Source organism: Adiantum capillus-veneris, chromosome 13 (assembly GCF_014529385.1).
Source record: "Adiantum capillus-veneris isolate H3 chromosome 13, ASM1452938v2, whole genome shotgun sequence".
In the NCBI taxonomy this organism is placed as follows: domain Eukaryota; kingdom Viridiplantae; phylum Streptophyta; class Polypodiopsida; order Polypodiales; family Pteridaceae; genus Adiantum; species Adiantum capillus-veneris.
In genome coordinates, this window is record NC_140943.1 from 95,522,308 (window position 1) to 95,538,755 (window position 16,448).

Genomic DNA, 16,448 nt, shown 5'->3' on the forward strand with positions numbered 1-16,448 from the left:
ATTGTCGTCCTGAGGTGGAAGCTCGAGAATTCCTTTCAATTGTTTCATGGTATCATGTAGCTCGAGGCTACATGATACCATCAAAGAGGTTTGGGTTTTGATTGGGATTTGTGCTTGTATGAGCATTGAGGTTTCATGATTGAAACTTTAGTGTCTTTTATTGCTCTTTTTAAGTTAAATTGAATGTAAATTGGTGACCTTCCATCGCAAACTTGCCTACGAAAACAAGCAGATTCCAAGCACGATAGCAAAGAGGGCTTGTGACTGTCTTGTCACGAACGCTCTTAAATTTTCAGTCATCTTTAGGAAAAGGGTTGGTGATTTGTCATAAAAACTTTTTCACAAAGTGCTTGTGATTCTCATCACGAACTCTCACAGGTAGAGGTTTCACACCTTCCCAACTAGACCGCACGCATTCCGACAACAGTAGGGTTTGGTGACCCCCTACGTAGGCGACGCGTAGAAGCTTGAGTTTTCAAGCAATCCATTACAACTTTTATAGTGACATAACATGTCTCTCTCCCTATGCTAGTGAGTGTTTAGGAAAAATGTGTCTCAGCTTACACTTGGACCCTTTAAATTAAAAATGCCATTTTCGAGCATGAGGAAACAGTAAATCCCACCTAAATTTTGACAAAAATAGTGTAAATGTTGCTCAATTTTGCAAATTTTCCTTTCAGAAAACTTATAGAAAGGAATTGTGTATGGTTCTACAAATCAATTTTCTCAAACATTACTCGATGCCCCATCATTGAAGGAATTATTAAAGCATGCGGCAATATTTATTGTGTTCTTAAAAGTATATAATTGCGATTGCATTCGTGGTTGAACCCACCGGGTGCCCACCCCTAGTTAAGGCTTTGTTCAGACTACTAGTGGAGAAGGAAAGACCCCCATAGCTTTGCTTTCCTCATCTCGTAGAAATAGCAACTAATGCAATGATAATCTACGGCCACAATTGGTTGTTTCTCTCTATGTGCCAAGAGTCCAACGTCTCCCCGCCTTCGACGCTGAAAAGTAGGTGGAAGATGGAGATTTATGAGGGGGGAGTGCCACCGACCTTTTTAGTGGGTTTGGAAGAGGAAGGCTCTCTGTTGAGCAATTGCAAGAAACCATGTACGAATCATGCCCCTTGGAGATCCTTTGCAATGTGTAGTCTGAACGGCTCGCTAGGCCAGTTACACGTTAGGAGGATCGCCCACTATTTTATCAACAAAAGCCTCGACATGTTGATTTGGCACCTCTGCACCTTTACACACTACTATTTGGACGTCGTCACCATAGCGCCAACGCATGCCCAAAACTGTGAGGGATTTGGACGACACTAGAGGGCTGCCCATGTATGGAGGATCTTTCTTCAACCAATCACTAGTGCCATCTACATCGAGTTGTATTTGTTCTCAACCTTCCCAATGAGTCTATAGCCCTACTTAGCTGAATGACTGCCCGCCATCGCGAGGTTCAGACTATATCTTGGGCAGTCTGATGTGAACCCAGCCTAAGTAGCCATTGATGAATCGCAATGAGGAAGATTTGGACGCCTTTGAAGTACCCACTTAGAGCCACGTGGGCATGATTTTTGAAATGAAATGGAACTTCAAGCTGCTCCTTCTGCTTCTCCTCCTCCCAGCGCGAGCACGTAGACAGGCATGCATCATATAGCCAGTCGATGTCCAACCATCCTCGCCACTTTGCCCTAGCTTTCATGGCGCCTTCTTCGCTGCACAGACTTTTCTAGGTAAGTCTCATTCTTGCTTTTGTACTCCCGGTTTTCTTCAGCTTCATGAAAGCTTACGTAGGCTGCGATGAGAATGCTATTCTTTCTCCTTATACCCCCATGCACTGCAAAATGAAGGCTTTTCTAGCTTACGTGGGGCCTTTGGCTGGGCCTATTGTCAGCTCCATGCTTGCTACTGGTTTCTTTAGCTGTGTAGGTTAAGCCTGTGGTCATGAATGCTAGGGTTTTCCCTCAGGCTTATGTGCATATTATTTAGCAAGCTCAGGCTTCTTTGTTTCTCACCTCAATGGAGGCTTTGTTTGGTACTTGAAGAAGCTGGGGTTTGAGGTTTCTGTCGGGTAAGAAGCAATAAAAGTCAAGCTTCTGTTACAGCGTTTGTGTTTTGACTTATAGTAAATGGAATCAAGGGCCTTGTTTCTTTCTGTGGAGGAGCATTGTGCTGAAACTTTTGTTCTACCTTGTCTGCTTCACAGATGCAAAAGTTTATGGCAATGGCTATCAAAGAAGTTCTCAGGGCTCTTGATTCCCTTTCTCTTTAAAAAGCTGCAGTTTGTCTGTTAATGTGGAAGAGTGACAGTCCAAGTGTGGCAGATGAGAACGCCAGAGTTGAGAATGCCAACTCTAAGGTGGCTGCAAGCCCTTCCACTTCAAAACGACAGCGACGCTCCAGCGTTCGTCTGGAAGAGCTTGGGGATCAACATGACAGGTCAAAGTTGTGTTTGCCTCTTCATGACCCAAGCAGTCTGGCCAATTGGCGAGAGAAACCCCATCTGGTGTCTAATGTTCGGACCACGGACTTCAATACTTCTTACCGCAGATCTGAAGCCCGTGCCGAAAATGATGGGCTTCTCAATGGCAGTAGTCCTGTTGTGCAGAAAGTTTCTTGCAATGTACGTGTCCTAGCGGAACCAAACACCTGCCTTGAGAGAGAAACCAATGGAGAACAGATAGAGCAGCCTGTGACCAGCAAAAGAGGTAGGGGTGGAAGGGTGACCAGAATGCCAAAGCGGGCTAACTCCAAGAAGTTTGTCTCTGTACCCCAATCAGGTGTTTTAGTCAGAGCTCATCACGGGGGTAAAGTGCCTTGCATGCAAGGTGGTAAAGGCATGCTCTCTGGAAACGAAAACAACACCCAAACTTCAGTAAGTCTCTTAGCTTCGGCATATCACAATGGTAGTAGGGCTTCACATGAAAGTGGGCAGGATGGTGTCATGTTAGTACATTCTCAACATAACAATGAAGTGAGGGACTCCTCGCCAGTGGACGCACAAGCTATGCATAGAAAGACCAATCGAAGGGTCCAAGCATCCAGTATGACACAAGATTTTGAGGTGATGGATGAGGCAGGCGGCATTCTTTTGGCACAGGCAAATGGATCACCATGTGTTCCCAGAGGCAAGCTTGTAATAACAGGAAATGGGCGATTGTCAAATATGCAGGATAGGCTGGTTTTGGAGGCTGATAGAGGCAGAAACAGCATGGAGCATGGTGGCAGTCCCGTACACTACATTGATTATCACTCTCGGCCTCTGGCTGGAGTAAGGGAATGGCTTCAGAATCTTGGTTTAGGCAAGTATACAGAACTTTTTGAGGCTCATGAGGTTGAACCAGAAGTTTTACCTCTGCTGACGTTTGAGGATTTGCGAGAAATGGGGGTGTCTGCTGTTGGTTCTCGCAGGAAAATGTTTTATGCCATCGAAAAGTGTAGGAGGGATATTATATGAGAGGCATGGTAAGTACATCGGATTGAAATGTTCCTTACTGCAGATTATGCCAATGCCACTTTAGCTCTCTTGTACCTTGGCAGGTTTATCATTATGTATACATTTTTTCAACACCCGCATGCGCACACACACATAAAAGCCCTAACCATGACAATGCAAGCTGTAGACAGTTTGCGTTTATTGAGGTCATCTCAGCAACCTGTGGAAGGCTTTGTCACATTTTGCTACCTTAAGAACAGTTGACAAACCGTTATAATTATTTCTTCTTTCATAATTACCTTGGAACAGTTAATGAACATTTCAAAAGTTGTCAGTCCAACAGTGACGGATTTACCTGACAAGTACAGTTTTTAACTGCTCTTTTTCAAATTACGGTATCAAACACCATCTGATTTTAAGGCCTGCAGTCCATTCTCTTTTGGCAGTGGTGGTGATTTTGTACCATGATATACAATGTTTAGGGTAGTGAAATGGTTTCTTGAAATATTGGGTTGTGAAATTGCCCATGTTCAAGGGAGCCTGGAGACATGGCCAGCACTTGAAAAAAGCATTCATTAGCAAAGGGGGCCATTGGGCTTTGGGGAGAGGTATGTATCTAAAGTACACTTGGCAAGGAGTAATTTTGTCCCACTGCCATCAAAGACGAGAGCAAGAATTCCGTTGCTGATGTGAGGTTATATCTCAGGAATTTGCAGTACGCTGAATATGGGGATTTTCTTTGTTCAACTTGTCACTGTGACTGTTTTGCTATTTATTTGGAGCTAGTCAAGCTACTGTGTATGTCTAAATTAGGTATCTTTCTAAGCTTACAAGACTTTTTTTTTTGCTATCTGCTTATTCTGGGTTTTTAGTAATTTTTCCAACTGTAGAACAAGCTTCTTATGCAAAAATGGCAGTAGGAAACCTTTGATGAAAGATGAGATCCTCTTTTGATTGATCAAATTAACAAGAAGAAGAAGATGAAGAGAATTTTAATGTCGGATGAAACTTTATCTATCCGATGAGTCTTGACCTCAAGAACTATTATTCAAGAGGAAAATCGTATAACCTTCTATCACCGAAGGTTATGCCATTTCCCTCTTCTTATTAACCCACCCACCCACACATACACACACCCAAGAAGAAGATAACTTCGAAACTATCCCGAGAGAGTAAAATCCTTTCAGATGCCAACATACAAGTTGACATCACAAAGTCCAAAAAAAGAACCGACAGTCTTCTCATTGTTTTGGATAAGGTAAACATAATCTATCAAAGGCTTTGAAGTGAAATGCCCACTTTGAAAGGATACATGTTTTAAGGAACATAGTATTTGGCTTCTGTAGGCTCAAAGAGAATGTCTTGCCCATTTGCGTAGATACTAGACAAGGACAGTACATTTTTTTACTACTTCAGTTTCTTCCATTAATACCCAGAGGCTGATTCTTGCTTGGATTTCACAACCTCTATGACCCACTCATTTTGCTAATGTGTGAACCTGTGGGGGTGCATGCCCTACACCCATTCACACAATATACATACAAAGCTCCTCAAAAGGGGGAAATCTGTGAAAAGTATTCAAACCTCATCATGGTTTATGCCCATATGGATTGTAATTGTATGTGAGAGATTCCCTCCTATTATACTATAACACGAGAATTTGATGTGAGAAAGTTGGGATATGGCTTCACATAGTCTTGAGTGCTAAAAAGATTGAACACCGCCTTGCTCATGGCTTCTGTTGGATGTGGACCATCCCAAATCATATGAGATGATGGGTCTGCGCATGCCTGCACACCCGTTATATTCGTTTGCAAATCAAGGAAATAGTCTGAGATGTCATAGCATGGGCGTTCTCTATAAGTAAAACCTACAAATACAAAGTCACAAATTGTTAGCATCAAAGTGAAATCATACATATTGTCATTTATTATTAATCTTTTGTGGCATACAATGACTACAAATCAGACATGCAAAGCTTATGTTTTCAGTACTCTGTAAATTTTTTGGATTTCTAATATATCTCCGCGTGCATTCATGTCAAAGAAAATTTAGAGCTTAATTTTGGAAGTACCATATTGAGGTGGGTTTGAGTAGATTTCCATGAAGGCCTTATTCGAGTCGAGCAAGATGAATTGGACACTGTTGTTGTAGTGAACCGTAAGGTTATCGACGAGTTCAGACAAGAGCATATTATGTTGATGGACCACAGTGTTGATATCTTGAAGGCAACCATATGCATCCCTTGTTGCATTAGCATATGTCTTTTTGTATAAAGGGATGCAACCCATTGGGTAAGCACTTTGCACTACAAAATGCTGTATACCGTTGTCTACCATCGTCTACAAGAATTCCTTATGTCAGATGTAGTGTGTTCATAGAATCAAATATTTGACTCAACAGATGGATGGTTAAATGCTTTTCCCATGTGTTTCAGTTACAGTTCACCTCTTACTAGGGTGGCACACATGTGTATGTGTATTACATTTATGTATGCATATATACTATTATCTATTTATACTTACAAATGCGTGTATAAACATTGTGTGTGTGTGTGTGTGTGTGTGTGTGTGTGTATGTATGCATATATGTATATATAAGCATATGTGTATATGTAAGTGTGTGTGTGTGTGTGTGTGTCTGCATATATGTATATATAAGCATATGTATATATGTAAGTGTTTGTGATTTTTAGATACTAGTACGGCCGGCCGCCTTCGGCGGCCTCTCTCTCTCTCTCTCTCCCTCTCTCCCTCTTTATCGCGTGCAAAGGGGCTTGCTTTTGTTTTGGACTTTAGCCTTCAGGTCGCAGATTGCGACATGTGTAAAGGGCTCCCCCTTCCACCATATTATGTTAGTAGATATACACATACATGTACATATGTATATATATGTAGATATAGAAGAGTAATTAGTACAATGTGTGTGTGTCTATATTTGATGGTTGTTTTATTTGTAGCAATGGCATCTTGATGTAAATGCGAACGCGAACAACGAAAAATTTGTAACCCTTTTCTCATCTTACAAACAAACCTGTAGTGCACTCTTTATCTGAGTGATGACATTGGGTATCAAGTCATGTATTCGATCTAAAGGGACACGATTACCAAAAGCATAATTATAATCATTGCCTCCTATCTCCCCAAAAAAAATGAGTGCCCTAGACAAAGCTTCTGCACAAGAAACACATTATTCAAGCATAGCATAGCATTGTTAAAAGACAATGTGAAATATGATTGGTCTATGTGTGTCTCTTGTGTATACCAACCTTATCTTGAGAGAGAATAAGCTATATCAAAATTAAAAGCCATAAAAAAAAAATCCGCACTTATTTCAATACATTAGCCAATCATGTGATTCATACAAGCACTTTTTTGGGATGAAACCAAGAGAACAAGCATTGGTGGATGTTTAAAAAGCATAAAACAAAAATGAACAATTTCTAGCCTTTATTTTGGAGGGAAAACTAATTTTCTGGCTGAAATTCATGCAAAAATTTGATTTGCTTCCATGATTTTACGATTATAATGCCCAAAAATTTGAACTTGACAATTTGAGGTAGAATAAAATTACAACCGATGTTTACATTTTGAACTGGAAAATTAAGTGAGCACTACTACCAAGATAAATTCTGAGCATTCACTATGACTATGGGGGGGCATGCTTCAAGCTTTGGGTTTACACCGCAAGAAATTATTTCTATCATAGACAAACTCAAAATCTCTTATTTTAGCATATTAATTTTGGCCTACATAAGATGATAAGGTAGGGTTGTAGTTGTCAGTGGTAACCTTTGGCACTTTTGCCTCAATTTACATTGATGCAAGACTCACCTTAACAGCCTAGTATTTGGTGGTCGGTATGGTCTGCGGTTTGCTTTACCTATGGCTTTGTGGTTTCTTCTGGGGGCATTCCTTGACGGTCTCTGGATTTCATTTTTTGCTTTGATTTGTTTGCGGCCCCCCAAGGGCATGTGGATGGCAGTGGTAGGGTCATTGACATGGTGGCACCTTGGGAGGTCTGCGGGTGATGGGGACTATGTGCCTTGCCCCTTCTCGACATTATGTACAATATGTTTGTTTCATTGGCTATATGGGTTGTGTTTGGGATTGTTATGATGTATGGAAGGTTGTGGTTCCTTGTAAAAGCCAGGATGTCTGAATCTGATGGTATTTTTTTGGCCCTGGCTTGTTTGGAGCATGGTGCTGTTCTAGTGTTTTCTTTTACTTCAATATATCCTCTCACATATTGTGATATTTTTCCAAAAATAGGGATGATAAGGCCTTGGTGAACCATTGGCCTCTTGGGAGAACTTTTGGGCCCTTGGATAAAGCTTGTTGATTACTGCCACATGACAAGTTAATGATGAAAAACTTGTTTTTTACTATTTGCTATAAGAGAGGCAATAGTTGTGCATTGTCCTCTGTATATGTAGGCTACTTTGAGAGATAGTTTCCATTTGTTCTTGTTGGGATAAGCACAAATTGTGAATTATCTATGTTGCCTACCTATGAGGCTTGCATAAATTGGCTAGACTGGTCTGGAAAACAATGATATCATAGATGTGGAGGTATTGGACAAAGAGCTCATCAACCTTGACAGTGGTCAAGCACCTTAAAATTTTGGGTCTTGATGGATAGACTGATTTGTGGAACTTTTTAGTTAATCGCATATGCCTAGGATTTGAAATGGGATGGGGGCACCTCTTGGGAAGGTGTTGCCCCCATGTAGCTTCAACTATAGCATGCAAGCCTTTTTGTAACTACGTTGATTTTGGTATAGCTACATCAATGACATATTACTGAAAATTGATGCACACGTGATCACATCCGGACATAATTTTTTCTTTATTTAACTAATGTCATTTTATATCACTCATTGTCTATTCTTCAGCTTAAAACTAGTATCTTTGCTAAGTTTAAGTAACAATATGAGAAATGGTGTATTCTCGGATGATAAATTCTTGAATGAGATATTTGCAAGCTATAGTGTGTTCTTGATCCTACTACAAGAGTCAATTAAATAAACATTGAAAATCCTTCTCCTATATTGTTCCAATAAAACTATGCTCATCATTACCATCTAAATGGAGAAAATATAAGCAAGAAATAAGCATATTCTCCTCAGAAATCTTACATCAACTTATATGAGTAGGTAATAGGGGAAACCTTACCTGTGTCTCTAAAACTTGTGATATTGGAGAGCCCTTGAAGTTGCATAGCAAGAGAGTAAGAACTATATGGAGTGATGTTAAAAGTAGCATTGAAAAACTCTGCACTAAGGGCAGTCGCTCCGGCCATTGCAAAATTCACAAGGTTTCGAGGCGATCCTTGTGTTGTATTGCGGTTTTGATAAAGCAATGCAAAGGAAGGTTGCAAATAATTAGATGCCCCCAATTTCTCCACTGGAAAATCATAAAAGCTCCAATGTCAAAGCCAAATTGACAAAAAGGAAAATTTGAAAACATGAGCTCATTTTTGCTATTATTACTACGCTATTTTTCTCGGAAACTAGGTGGGAATTTTCCTTTCCCGCCGCTTAGTCTCGACCGAAATTTGTTGAAACCTTTATTGACATGATTTTTAAGCTGAGACAAACGTTTCTCAAACAAGGGATCTAGTACATTGATTGTTGGTGTTTTACTCAATTTTTGGTTCTAAAGCATAGTTTTCAAGCTTGTATTATACTTAATCTGTTAAAGCTACCTCATATAAACCTGCATAGTTAGTGACACATTTTTGTTTTCTTTACGGTTAAAATGAAAAGAATGTTTTCTTCAATGGAAACAGAAGAAGAAAACAAGTAATTAAGTGAGGGTATCCTCTTACCAAGAAAATCAACAAACAGACGGCCATCCGAGAATCGTCCAACGGGCCTGTGAAAGAAGGTTTCACCATAAGGGAGAGCACCTTGGATAGGAATTTGAGAGGCATTCTGAGCTTCTAGTGCAATGAGCATATTGCCAGTGTCTGATAGAGAATCACCGAAGCCGAACATGGAGTGGAAATTCACCCTTCTATGATTGCTACTTTGCTTGCTAAGTAGTTCTGAGTGGGTGTTTGCACTTGCATCCATGGGTTGAATGAAAAGGCTTATGATTTGTAGGAGAAGCAATACATTAGCTACAGATAAGTTTGATAGAGATATTATATTAGGAGGGAATAGCCTAGACCTTGGAGTGCTTTTAGGAGCCATCAACTTAGACAATAATACCAAAGCCACAAGCTATTTGATGCAATTGTATTGTATGAATTGCAATAGAGAAGGCTCTGGATAGAGTTCCTTAACAATATGTGGGAGAAACACCGCAATTTGGCATTGTTTTTAGAGGAGATGTCGGTTTCTTTACCGGTTGTTAAGCCCCTTTGAGCATGTTACTGAGTCCAATTTAAGTAGTTTATTTGCTTATGTATTTTGTGGTTGATTTTTTGGGTGAGAAGAAACTTGGTCCTTCAAGCCCCACTATTTTGCAAGAACCTCCTCTAAACATGCCTATATCTATGTGTGGGCCTTCTAAAGGAAATCACTAAAATGGTGTGAAGGAGAAGAGGGGGACTCTTACCTCCGTAGAGTAGCCTAGCATAAAGTTATTTTTTTATTTCAAAAGTCAAAAATTGAGGCACTTTAGTGCCTCATGGTGCGTACAACATAAGTTGTGTGAGGATTAGAAAAGAGAGAAAATGGGGAGACACATAGAACACATGTCTTTTGTTCTCTCATTGTTTGGTATGAAAGAGAGGGACCAATAACTATCTATTAGCGCCTTGTTGTTTTGACACAATCACAATCTTTGCTATGGAAGCACGGTGTTTTTTTTTTTTTTTGGGGGCAAAACTCGCTCTATCTTTTTTTTTTCTTTTTTTTTTTCTTTTTAAAAAAAAACACACACACACTCTATCTTAAGTAGAGATCAACTATGTCTTCCTCTATTTTCTTGACGAGGCAATATATTTTTTGTACAAAGATACTTTTTAATTACTAAAAGGAAGCAAATTTGCATCCTACATACATGTATTCCCCCCCCCCCCCTTTAAAAAAAAAAAAAAAAAAACACACCCTCTTTTCCTTGAGTGGCACCCCCATCACACCCACCGTCTCCATCCTCCTTCTTGTAGGAATTATGGTTGCAACAATGGGTGGCTCCCCCATCAGTCGATGTATCTAGGATCCTGGCGCGTCACAAGGATGACAAGAATATGTAATTTGTTGGATCTGTTAATATAATGCACTCACCATTGTGAGTTTTGCAAAAAAAGAAAAGGAATTATGGCTGCAACAAGTATGTGCCCAAATCTTGGAGAAGATGAAGGAAAAGCTCAAGGAAATACATCATAGAAAGTACTAGTATTACCAAGCGTGCTAACACAAAGATAAGACTTGCCCTGGCGATATGGGCGCATATACAATCCACTGGACAAAAAACTCGTGAGGGAGAGAAAAACACTCCTATAGTCTTCAATACATACACAAATCACTACCACATCATGATAGCAAGTAATTGAACATGAGTTGGCACTTGTGTATAGAGATGTGCTAAGCCCTAATGTGATAATTTCACAAAGGGGATTTGATTGCACATTACACCTTGGATGTCCTCTCCCCGAGGCTAACAAGAACACGCTCTATCTTAATTAGAGATCATCTATGTTTTCCTCCATTTTTGGACGAGGCAATAAATTTTTTTGTAAAAATATACTTTCTAAATACTAAGTGGAAGCAACTTTGCATCCTATATACATATATTCATAGGCTCACTCTTGTATACACATCATCATTTAATTATTTTCAGACCTTAAATGTTGTCTCTAACAAACCTACAAAAAGTTCAATGTTAAATAGAAAAACCCTCAACCTATCTAGGTATGTACGTACATAGACATATACACAAACACCCCAACCACCAACACCCACACCCACCCCCCCCCCCCCCCTCTTTCCTTCAATGCCGCCCCCATCACACCCTTCCTTCTTCTTGTAGGAATTATGGTTGCAAGCTTGGAGAAGATGAAGGAAAAGCTCAAGGAAATACATCATAGAAAGTACTAGTCTTACCAAGTGTGCTAATACAAAGATAAGACTTGCCCTCGTGATATGGGCGATATGGGCGTATATACAATCCATTGGACAAAAAACTTGTGAGGGAGAGAAAAATACTCCTATGGTCTTAAGTACATTCACACAAATCACTACCATATCATGATAGCAAGTTCCCTCTCAAATTGAACATGAGTTGGCACTTATGTATAAGGATGTGCTAGGCCCTAATGTGATCATTCCACAAAGGGGAGTAACCCAAAGCTTTGAGAAAAATACTGATATGGTCTTAAGTACATTCACTCAAATCACTACCATATCATGATAGCAAGTTCTCCCTCAAATTGAGCATGAGTTGGCACTTATGTATAGGGATGTGCTAGGCACTAATGTGATCATTCCACGAAGGGGAGTAACCCAAAAGCTTTGCGAAAAGTATTGAACTTTTCATGAGGCAAGCCATTGTGAAAAGGTCTCTAGGGCTATCTTGCATAGGCACATAAGTCAAACTTATCTCTTCAACAGACAACTAAGAAATTCAGTAGTTATAATGATGGGACATCTTGTGTGCATCAAATGGCCCTTTTCACCCCCTTCTTTCTTTGCAAAATGCATCTTTTCTCCCCTAAATAAGCCCCCTTTTTACACTCACATGCTATTTTATGGTAATCCGCAGTAGTTCCACTAGGATAGAGGGTCTATCATAGAAATAATGACCATGCACCTCAAAGTACTTTGTGCAAACATTTAGCACTTTCTTGCAACTTCCAATACATTGTCACTTTTAATAAGAAAATGGAGGCAGATTACAATATAGCACCCAGATTTTATCCAAACACATTCGCAAAAGCTTCATGACTAGAAGTGGCAAGATTAGGTTGCTTGAGCTTCATGACTAGAGGTGGCAAGATTAGGTTGCTTCTTGCCCAAGCACGACATGCATACGCTGCCAAGCATGAGGCAAAAACCACTTATGGGCACATGATGGGTTTCATGGCAACCATTGGGATTTGACTCCAAAGAAGCATGTAATTATGTGAAAATGGTCTTCTCTTGGTTTAAACCTATGATGTATGATTTTACTCAAGTAGCAAAAGATCTACTTTAGAGACTGTCAATGCTTGGAATGTAGGCAATGCATAAATTTACTCGCTTACAAGGCTATAAAATTTTAATTTCTAGCAAGTTAATGCATGCATTAACATGAGGCAACCAATAGCATGCTGAGAAAGAATGTCATCAAAGTAGTATTTACCATTATGAAGACTAACGCTTAAATGTGTTTCCATAGGACTACTCATAGGTTGACAACCCTTAATACCAACGAGTCTTCACCTCAATATGGTTTATCTGACACAATGGTAATGCCTCCACACTACTCACCTATATTCTCAAATAAATGCACCCAAGTATGATATGTCAAAGGCGGTGTCTAAATCAACCTAAAAACCATCAATGGGCTTCTCATTGGTCTAGTAAGTAGCATGCCACCAACACAGAAAACGATGATAGGAAGATATCATCTGCATGCTTCACATACAAAGTGCTCCCAAATGGATTAGTAGTATGGAATCTATATGCAAGCAAATGAATATGTATCTTTCTATCACAAGCACATGGAGATTGCTTTGAACCATGCAAAGCATTTTCCAACCTAAACACACTGTTTTCTTGTTCCTTTTGACTAGAACCATGAGATTGTATTATACATAGTTATCCATTCCAAAATTGCATTCCTTATGTCAAGCTGATGTGCATTTCAATCATTATGTGCCACTATACACATGCTACAAATGATTTTCATGCAAGGCTGAAAGAGTGCATTGCTAGTACAAAACAAGAACCCATTTTGGCTCTACCTGGTTGGTGCTTTCTAGCATATGTCAATTGAAATTTTGGAGGCATTTTGCCTAATGGAAAGAATAGTTTAAAAATCTTATGGACATAAGATGGACCACTTGCCTGATTTGAAAGAAAATGTGTGTGGCATCATCATAGAGTTTAGTGGTGCATAGATTGTAGTTTGAACTGATGGGATTTCACATGGAATGTACAAGTAGTGGTGAATTCTCATCAATGTAGGCATTGCAAAGCTTATCTCATGATTTTCCTCCTCTACAACTACCACAATTTCCTCTAATTGTGGTGTTGCTCTCTCTTCTTGTTTCATGCATCAAGAGTCCTCCTGCCTATAACTATGAGGATGCTAGGGAAAAAGTTTTGTCGCTCAAACCATCACAATAGAAGAAGCCAAATCAAAGGGAAACGCTAGTAAGTCTCTTTCTTGCATCAATAATACGTGAAGGAGTCAAGTGGAGGAAAGGAGCACACCCAGCACAAGAACATTATTTTGCAAGAGCCTCTATATAGAAAATCTACCACAAAATTGAGAGGTGTGAAGTTACCTTTTCCTTTGCATGCGCTCTTTTGTTTCCAGGCAAGAGTTTTGGATGTGTGTTGTTGTGTGTTTCAGTTCTTTCATGAAATCTCTCATGTTTCAAATGCTCAAATATAAGGTGTTGATGGATAGTACCAAATTGTGCACTGCCTTGTCATACATTGTACCGCACACATGCAATGCTTGTGCTTAAATCTTTAGATTTCAATGCACACATTTAAGAACATAAAGACATGATCCTGGGAGGGCATTGCTTTCAAAACTAGTTCGTACTGGTGTGTACCCAAATCACCAAATTTTGCTACCTTAATCAAGTCTGGAAGTCTAGGAACCTTCGGGTGTTTGAGATTAAACTGGTTGTAGCTCATTTTGATGATATTGTGTGTCTTAGCACCGAGCTCGTCCATGTTGTAGGAGCTAAAAAAGGGATAACATGTAGAGATAAAGAGTGGCACCATGCACTGAGTTGACTAGGCTTCTCCTAGCACCCATGTTTTGGTTTCAGTTGTGGCTTAGTTCATGGCCCTTATGGAATTGTTGACACCTCAAGGCACATGTTGTACTTGAGGGCGATTGTATTCTTTTCAAGTTAATATAATTTCTCTCCACTCACAATTGAGAGTATGGCCAAAAAAAAAAAAAAAAAAAGGACCTTATGTGCTATTGTCAAGATTAATGGATAATGCATCATGGTGCTTCTAAAACATATTGGAAAGTACTTTGTTTGGTAATTCCTCTCCCCTTGTCATATTTTCTGTTGTGTAATTGTGTATGTAATCAATCTTGGAAGTTTTGCACACTTGTGAGATCTAAGTTTTTGGACAATATCATGTTTGGTATTAACCCAAGGGATTCACTAGTACTAGCGAGATGTCGCTAGCATCCACCAAAATTACCCATATACATAGGACTCCCCTTATTTACCCATATACATAAGACTCCCCTTTGTTAAATCTACCTTTTTGCCTTACAAACCCAGCCCCACCACCCCACCCCACCCCACGCCAAAACCCCCCCCTCGAACACATATTATACATTCACGTGATACCATCGTACAACTACCACATACTGCTCAAAATTCATCTTCAAAGAGCAAATTCAAGATTCTTGAGAAGAGATGAAGCATGTGGAGAATGCCTATTTTTATCCCCTTATAGAAAAGGCAAAGTGCATTGTACCAAACTTGTTATTTTACAACATGAATTTCAAAAATGCGTGGACCACATAATTTTTGCACAATGTTTACATGAATTTAACATTGCAAGAGGTTGCTCTAGCCAACAATAAACACTATTACCCACTTTGTGTGAAAGAATGAGAGGGCATGTCTAACTTTTGAGTGTTTCACCCTTTTAGAAAAATGGAAAATGGATAAATACCCACATCTAAGCAGATTCTGCCATACACCAAAGGAGTATGGGATGATTCCAAATGACAGTTTTGCATGTAACACATTGAGTGTAAAAGAGGTGCTTTTAAAGAACTTGAGTGACAAACATTTCTTTATGAATTGTGGCTGATAGTTTTCTAACATAGGTCGTAGAAAAATCCAAAGATATTTGCAACCTTACCATTAGGGCCTCCCAATTTTGATATTTTAATTTAAATTATATGCAACCTTATCAAAAATAGGTTGGCACTCATGTCTCATTGAGGAGAATCTCACACGATACCTTGCTTTGGGAAAAGGAAAAGGAAAAGCAAATAGTTTGGATCATAGCTAAGCTTAAGAAAAAGAAAACATGTATCCACGTGTAGGCAGGCAGGCAGGCAGCAATGCCACGTAGAGATTTCTCTCTGTTATTACCAAAATACTCTTCTAATTTGTGCAAATTCCCAAAAACCCCCTCCAATTTAAAAAAATTCCAAAATAACATTGTATTTATTTTGGTTGAATTTGTTCAAGATTTTCTAATCTTTATTCCTTTTTTAGAGTTACTTTTTGACAATTGAGGTCCGTTTTCGAGTGCTTAGGACATAATTTGTCGCAAATTATCTCCAAAAAAAAGCAAATATGTCTAACGAAGGAATCCATGTCCACATAACCAACTCAAATTCTAATTTTAGCATCTTGTACCTATACACAATGAGTCTTCTTGTGAAAAGCTACAAGTTTTTCAATCTTTGGAGGAATCTAATCTCGCAACAAGGGTATTTTTGGAATTTTCGAAAAGTTGAAAGGCACATAAGGTGGCATGGGGTATTTTTGCAACATAAGGTGGCATGGGGTATATAATTCCATTCATTTTTGCAACGTAGAATTTAAAGACCTAATGAATTTTTTCTTGACTTCTATGTTATTATGTGTGTGCATGTACATATACATATATATTTAATTGGAATTATGTAATTATGTAGGGTGAAGCTTAAGTTTGGCATTCTAAAAGAATAGAATGCAATAAAAGTCAAACCATGTCAGCTGTGAATGAAAGGTGAAATAAAAAGATCCATTTAATATATTAAAATCAAAAGAACAGTTAAGGTAAAGCCCAATCGTCACTAAAAACATAGAAAGTATGCCTAACTCAACTCTCCTCTAATGCTTCTTTCAAAAAGCCAAAAGAAAAAAAAGACC

General features: G+C 39.2%; 2 protein-coding genes across 3 annotated transcripts; one reads left to right on the plus strand and one right to left on the minus strand.

Moving 5' to 3' along the window:
- The first annotated feature begins 1,344 nt into the window (after positions 1-1,344).
- On the plus strand, positions 1,345-4,544 carry LOC147444476 (uncharacterized). 2 transcript variants are annotated; one of them, XM_086527079.1, is made up of 2 exons: positions 1,345-2,076; positions 2,212-4,544. In XM_086527079.1, the coding sequence occupies exon 2, from the start codon at positions 2,299-2,301 to the stop codon at positions 3,460-3,462; it is 1,164 nt and encodes a 387-aa protein (XP_086383205.1). In that variant the 5' UTR covers positions 1,345-2,076; positions 2,212-2,298; the 3' UTR covers positions 3,463-4,544. The 2 variants fall into 2 exon arrangements, with proteins under 2 accessions (XP_086383205.1, XP_086383204.1); XM_086527078.1 differs by having other exon boundaries at positions 1,345-1,738.
- Positions 4,545-4,657: 113 nt separating this feature from the next.
- On the minus strand, positions 4,658-9,884 carry LOC147444477 (GDSL esterase/lipase At1g28600-like). The gene is made up of 5 exons (XM_086527077.1): positions 9,270-9,884; positions 8,615-8,845; positions 6,475-6,614; positions 5,516-5,783; positions 4,658-5,311 (listed from the first exon to the last, which is right to left on the minus strand). The coding sequence occupies exons 1-5, from the start codon at positions 9,634-9,636 to the stop codon at positions 5,082-5,084; spliced, it is 1,236 nt and encodes a 411-aa protein (XP_086383203.1). The 5' UTR covers positions 9,637-9,884; the 3' UTR covers positions 4,658-5,081.
- Between the last annotated feature and the right edge of the window lie 6,564 nt (positions 9,885-16,448).